General features: G+C 41.7%; 1 protein-coding gene across 5 annotated transcripts in view; it reads left to right on the top strand.

Moving 5' to 3' along the window:
- The window catches only part of CLCN3 (chloride voltage-gated channel 3), a 54,004-nt gene that overhangs the window by 38,539 nt on the left and 8,453 nt on the right, over positions 1–7,012 (top strand). For all 5 annotated transcript variants that reach the window (XM_023514875.1, XM_012806984.2, XM_012806985.2 and 2 more), the window contains 2 exons: positions 2,347–2,533; positions 5,109–5,507. In XM_023514875.1, coding sequence (XP_023370643.1) covers positions 2,347–2,533; positions 5,109–5,507 — 586 coding nt within the window. The remainder of the gene's footprint in view (positions 1–2,346; positions 2,534–5,108; positions 5,508–7,012) is intronic.

Below are 7,012 nucleotides of genomic sequence, written 5' to 3'. Positions count from 1 at the left end.
ACCTATTTTTTGGTTGCAGCTGTCATTGTTGTTTAGTAGGCCCAGGCCAGGCTTGAACCTGCCAGCCTCCATGTATGTGGCTGGTACCCTACTCACTGTGCTACAGGCACCAAGCCAAGAGTACTTATCTTTTAATTTGAAGCAATAAAAAAGATAATTCCTTAGGATGTATTATTGAGCATATTGTTTGTTGCTGTGTAACAAACTACCCTAAAACTTAGCAGCTTAACTCTTTATTTTGCTCATGATGCTGGGTCAGCAATTTGGAAAGGGCTCCGCAGGGCAGTTGTTTATGGTCTTTTGTGTAGCCATTATTGGACATGGCTGAGGCTGCTCATATCACAGATTTCGTTCAAATGTCCATCGCCTGGGCAGAGAAAATGCAGACACCAAGGGGCCAGAACATGAACATCCTGGCTCCTGGGTCCAATTGATGGGTCTTCCTCCCCACTCACACTTCAAGCATGGTGTCCTCAAGGCAGTTGGATTTCTACACTGTAGCTCAGAATGCCCAGATTATGTTTCCCAACTAGAGGGCTGCTTATGACCTAGCCATGGAGGTCACACCCATGACTTGTTCCACTCTGTTCCTGGAAGTGTCAGAGAAGCCACCCAGGCTCTGGGTTGGGAACATGCTCTTGATGGAGTACATGTCAGAGAATTCAGGATCACGTTCTGAAACCACTCGTATTAATTTCCCTTTGCTGCTGTCATAAATTACTACAAACGTGGTGGCTTAAAACCACACAGATTTACTACCTTGCATTTCTGGGGTCAGAAGTATGAAGTAGTTCTCGCTGGGCTAACGTTGGGGTCTTTCTGTGGTGTCCTGGAGGCTGTAGGAGTGTCTGATTGTGCCCTTCTCAGCATTCAGGGGTGCCCCCAGTCCTTGGCTCACAGCCCTCCCCCTCTGCAGAGTGGCAGGGGCTGGGCAGGTCTTTCTCTTGTGTCTTCACTTTGACACTTTTTGAAGTCCACATTTTTTTTTTTGAGACAGAGCCTCAAGCTGTCCCCCTGGGTAGAGTGTAGAGTGCCGTGGCATTACAGCTCACAGCAACCTCCAACTCCTGGGCTCAAGCAAGTCTCCTGCCTCCGCCTCCCAAGTAGCTGGGACCACAGGCGCCCGCCACAACGCCCGGCCATTTTTTTTTTGGTTGCAGCCGTCATCGTTGTTTTGGCGGGTCCGGGCTGGGGATTCGAACCCGCCACCTTAGGTGTACGTGGCTGGCGCCTTAGCCGGTTGAGCTATAGGCGCCGAGCCTGAAGTCCACATTTTAAAAGCCCTTGTGATTACTTTCAGCTCTTCCATTTAATCCAGGACAATCTCCTGTTCTAAGGTCAGCTTATGAGCAACCTTAATTCTGTCTGCAACATTAATTCCTCCTTGCCCTATAACCTAACACATTCATGGATTCTGTGAATTAAGATAAAATCAGGTTTGGTGGCTCAGGCCTGTAGCCCCAGCACTCTGGGAGGCTGAGGCAGATGGATCTTTTGAGCTTGGGAGTTCAAGACCAGCCTGAGCAAGGGTGAGACCAGACCTGTCTCCACTATAAATAGAAAAACTAACCAGGTGTGGTGGTGGTTGCCTATAGTCCCAGCTACTGGATAGGACCTTGTCTCCAACAAAAAGGGGGTGGGAAGATAACTGTTTATTTTGCCTCCTGGAAAGGACTCTGCAGACTTGGTTAAATTACTAAGCTTGTGAGTGCATGCCTTTTTCCATCAGGAATTCAAGGCAGGTATTTTGATGATTACCAAAGTAACACAGACACTCATAAGTGAGCACACACTACTGGAAAAATGGCACCAGCACATGCTGTATGCAGGGTCTCCACAAACCTCTAGTCTGGGAAAACACAGCGTCTAAAGTGCCACGAAGGAGAGCACAGGGACACAAGGTATACAACACACTGCTGAGTGTTGGGGATAGCAATGAGACTGCCTACTTTATATTGGACCGCTGAAGACAAACAGTATCTAGTATTTCTGTCAGTTGTAGGGAGGACATGATCTTGGAATATAGTATAGTGCTACATACAGAATCAATGTAGTTTTAATAAAAATACTTCATATTGTATTTTTTCCCTTTCATTTCATAATGGACTAATGAAAATTTTATTAGGAAACCTCTGAGCTAAAGAATAAATAACCCTTGAATTGCTTTCTCTTTGACATAGAGAAATGTGCATTGTTACTTTGCCAGGTACAAGATTTTGCTCATAGTTTTATTTGTGCTGGCATTTTGTTATATGAATAAAATGTACAGAGAATCAGAAGCGTTTGAAACCAATCACAGAATGTGTGTTCTTGGCATGTCAGTGGAGGGTCTCTGCTTCTTTGCAGGTCCCATCAGGTTTATTCATCCCCAGCATGGCTATTGGAGCAATCGCTGGGAGGATTGTGGGCATCGCGGTGGAGCAGCTTGCCTACTACCACCATGACTGGTTCATCTTCAAGGAGTGGTGTGAGGTCGGGGCCGACTGTATCACACCTGGCCTCTATGCCATGGTTGGCGCTGCTGCATGTTTAGGTAACATGGCAGTGCCTGCTGGTGTGTGGGTACTGTCAAGTCTGAGAGATGAGCGGCTGGGAGCATGTTCTTCCTTAGTGGGAGGAGTGGGTAGGGGTGGGGGTTCTAACAGAAATGAACCTGTGGTTTTCTTAGAGATTAAACAGCATTACATTTTCTACAATGTAATGTAAAACTTAATAGTGGTTAGCATGTTCTTACTACCAGATAGTGCTTTGTGGCAAAAATTACCTCAGTACCACACAGGCTTCATCCTAGTCTTGTCCAAGGAGATCTTTGGGTTTTTCATTCTTGGAAATCTTAGCTCATCTGTAACAACTGTACTCAGTACCTAAGGTTAACAGTATATCAAAGTTTCAGGACAGCTTTACTTTGGGTTCTGCAATGATTTATGTTCAAGTTGTAGTAAAAGATTTATCAGTTTCTTTGCCACCTAAGGTACATTCATAGGAAAATTAGAAAAGGTAAATACTCATTTTAATGAAAAGAAAAGCAAAATTACTATCTACATTGTGTACTTAAGAGTCTTTTTGAGGATATGAAAGATGTATTTTTACATTTAAAATGTCAGCTAAACTTTGGTTATAACATTAATAGTTAGTACTTTGTTTTTCTTGTTCAGTGATTTAAAATTATATTATTATTGATCTTCAATGGTGTAATATCAAATATAAGTGAAGGACAGAACCATTTTCACCAAAGTAGCAAGTATGAGCATCCACTTTCTTCTGGCACTATGCTAGAGACAGTGAGTGAGGCAGAGAGGGATGAAACATGGGCCCATCTCAGGTGCAGCTGGCTGGGAGCAAGGGAGTGAGCAGTGTGTGGTGATTGTGGGCAGCACAGCTCAGGGTGGAACATGGGCCTTATCTTAAAAGATGAGTAAAATTTTAAAAAGAGGGGACTTTGTTGAAGATTATAATGTGAAGACAAAGGAATTGGGATAGGAATAAATTTAGTACTTGAGGGGCTTTGAGGAAACTGGCTGTAAGCAGAGTACATTTGGGAGACTTTTGGGAAATGTAGTTGATTTGGTAAGGAGGAGGAGCAGATTTTGAAAAGACAAAGAGCCTCATTTATGTCATTTATGTCAAGATGAATTTATATTTTGAATTGGTCAGATGGGTGACTTTCCTGTCCTGGCTTTGCAGTTTTTAGCTTGATGACTTTTATGAAAAGTTTCTTTACTTTTTTAATTTTCTCATTTATAAAATTAAACAGCTGTTGATCTCCTGTGATTATTTTGAGGATTATATGAGATAAAATGCATATAAAGCTATTAGCACAGTTCCTGGTAAAATAGTGCTTAGTTTAAAAAAGAAAGCCTTTGTAAACTAACTGGGATGTGCCTGGCACAGAGTAGGTATGTCTTGTACTGTAGACCCTTTCTCCCTTTTATTATTAGGTTAAAAAACAAAAAGGAAGAGTTTAAGTTTACTACAGTATGAACTGACTGGCCTTAATAGGTTTTTGAGCAAAGAAGCAACATGGAGAGAGTAGTGGGGACAGTAGCACTTAGGGAAGACTAGCCTAGTGCTTGTAGAGGGGATCAGAGGTGATGGGCCCAGAGCCAAGGTGGTGGTAAAGTTTAGGAGCAAAGTTTTGAGGTGGGTGGCAGTGTAAATACTGGGAGACCCATAGATAGATTTTTTTGCAGAGGAAATCAGATAGGACTAAGTGGCATGTTAGGATAAAGTAAAGGTATGAATCCAGAATGACCATGAGGCTGTTCAGAAGATTGTGTTGCCCAGGGTCAGAGTCAGGGAAGTTGGAATGAGCACCTCTTTGGGGAAGAAGAGGAGTTTGGAGTTAGGTTTGTGGTGTTTTCTCTGACAGTGGATTGTTCAAAGTCTTTTTACAGCTGAAAAATGAGACAGACCCAACAGTAAGATATGGTATGCCTAATTTGGGACATGGAACAAAGGCAGCAGTAAGCAGAAAGCTGTGGATAGGGAGGCACCACCATAGAGAAGATAGTTGATAATGATGATTTGGGTAAATGATCATATGGGTTTTCTATGAGTAGATATTGCTTACCCTGTTAGTGTAAATCACAAGGCATCAAAGTATTGGATTCAATTTGAAAAAATTTAGAGGAAAGAAATTTATTAAATTAGTATTTTACTCATATATGAATTTAATTTGTAATTTAGTAGCAAATAAGATAACCATGACATGCCTCACCAAATTAGAAATAAATGAATTAGTAATTTAGAATTATTAATTCACTAATAGAGTTATTAATAATCTTTTATAAGGATGAGATTGTGTCTTTGCTATAGCAGTAAACCAAAATGGCAAAACTGTTTTACTCATTCAGCTATAAATTTTTTATATAAAGTAAACAGGTTTTAAAATGTTACGTTAATAGTCATCTTTATTATAAACAAAGATTATCTCTTCTATAGATCTTATTAAAGGCAGTGATTATCATCCTAACAGAGGAGTAGTAATTCTAGATGATAATCCTTTTCACTAAGTTCTGTTTAGGATTTTATTTTCAACTGCCTAGTGCAAAACTTTCTGTGACACAAAGGCACTGTACTTCGTGACCAGTGGCACTCATTTCTTTCAGGGGGTGTAACAAGGATGACTGTCTCCCTGGTGGTGATTGTTTTTGAGCTTACTGGAGGCTTGGAATACATTGTTCCTCTCATGGCTGCAGTAATGACCAGCAAATGGGTTGGCGATGCCTTTGGTAGGGAAGGCATTTATGAAGCGCATATCCGGTTAAATGGATACCCTTTCCTGGACGCAAAAGAAGAATTTACTCACACCACCCTCGCTGCTGATGTCATGAGACCTCGAAGGAATGACCCTCCCTTGGCTGTCCTGACACAGGACAATATGACAGTGGATGACATAGAAAACATGATTAATGAAACAAGCTACAATGGATTTCCTGTCATTATGTCAAAAGAATCTCAGAGATTAGTGGGATTTGCCCTCAGAAGAGACCTGACAATTGCAATAGGTACCTTTTTAAAATACACATATATAACATAGATTTCTGGAAGAAAGGAAGGCAAAAATTTAATTAGTTGGGTTTGCAAAGGATAGTATTTTATGTCTATCGTGTAGTCTTATGTTCTCTAGGTAAGGAACTTAAGCTTTAGTGGCTTTGTTTTTCTGCTAAACATAGTTTCATCTTTTCATTTGGCCTTGTTAGTTGAGCTTGGAGTCAGGTTCTCTCCCTGCTCAGGTAAGGCATGTTGATGTTGGTTATTCACGGTAGTATATAACATGAGTCTGTGGCTAAATACAGTTCTGCATTAAATAAAGTTGGCTTTTTGGGGGGGGGGGGGACAAAGTCTCATTTTGTCACCTTGGGTAGAGTGCCCTGGTGTCACAGCCCACAGCAACCTCTAAACTCTTAGGCTCAAGTGCTTCTCTTGCCTTAGCCTCCTGAGTAGCTTGGATTACAGGTGCCCAACAACGCCTGGCTATTTTTAGAAATAGGGTCTTGCTCATGCTCAGGCTAGAGCCTGAGCTCAAAGGATCACCCTCTTCGGCCTCCCAGAGTACTAGGATTACATGTGTCAGCTGCCACCAGTGCCTGGCCAAAGTTGGCCAATTGTAATGTAAATTACTAAAAATTCCATTCTCATCAGTCTCAGGTTAACAAAGTTGTGATTTCTCAGTCTTTAGAGTTAGGTTTACAATATTAGTTTATAAGGGAGAAGCTGAATGTCCATTTCATTTTCAAATTCTCTCCACTTCATGGGTTTCCTTCTCTGTCCTGTGGTCTCTTCTCTATCTTTGCCACTTCTGTCTACACTTCAAAGGTGGAAGTGGGCACGGGACAGCCGCTCTTGGGCAGAGCACAGTGGAAGGGGAGAGGTCACCAGCCCAGAAAGTCAGTTTGTGTCCATTACGCACATAGCTTGTACTTTCAGTCCACTGTAATGCTGTGACTCATCTAGAAAATTACACTTTAACACCAGAAAAGAAAACCAGCTGATGTACAGGGATGGACTGTGAAACATGATTATATCGAGGATGAAATTCTTAGTCCTGCCCTCAACCCAGAGGAAGTAACCTTCGGCACAGGCAGGCCTCTTTCTGAGATGGGCTCCCAGGATACACTGTTCTCACAATTTGTTCCAGTTTCAAAATCCCACATTACCAACATTCTTCCTGATCCTTTGAGTTAGAAAACAGCTTCAGCCACAGTAAAGGAAATTGTGCACTAATATAATTATCCCCAAAGCATTTTATTTACATGAAGGTGATTTGCAATAATTTAATTAAGTGTAAGAAATTGCCAAATAGCTTTTTATTTGATTCCTTTCTTAGTTAAGGAGAAGATAGGAAAAAGTGAAGGGACCAAAAGTCACAGGATACATTTATTTTTTATCTTTGAATAAGCAGGTTGCCTATTGTAAAAAAAATAACGAGGCTCAGCGCCTGTGGCTCAAGCGGCTAAGGCGCCAGCCACATACACCTAAGGTGGCAGGTTCGAATCCCCAGCCCGGGCCC

The sequence above is a fragment of the Otolemur garnettii genome, unplaced genomic scaffold, assembly GCF_000181295.1.
Source record: "Otolemur garnettii isolate 467f Iridium unplaced genomic scaffold, OtoGar3 scaffold00061, whole genome shotgun sequence".
NCBI lineage: Eukaryota > Metazoa > Chordata > Mammalia > Primates > Galagidae > Otolemur > Otolemur garnettii.
Note: the sequence above shows the minus strand (reverse complement) of the source record. Positions and strands in the feature narration are given on the sequence as shown.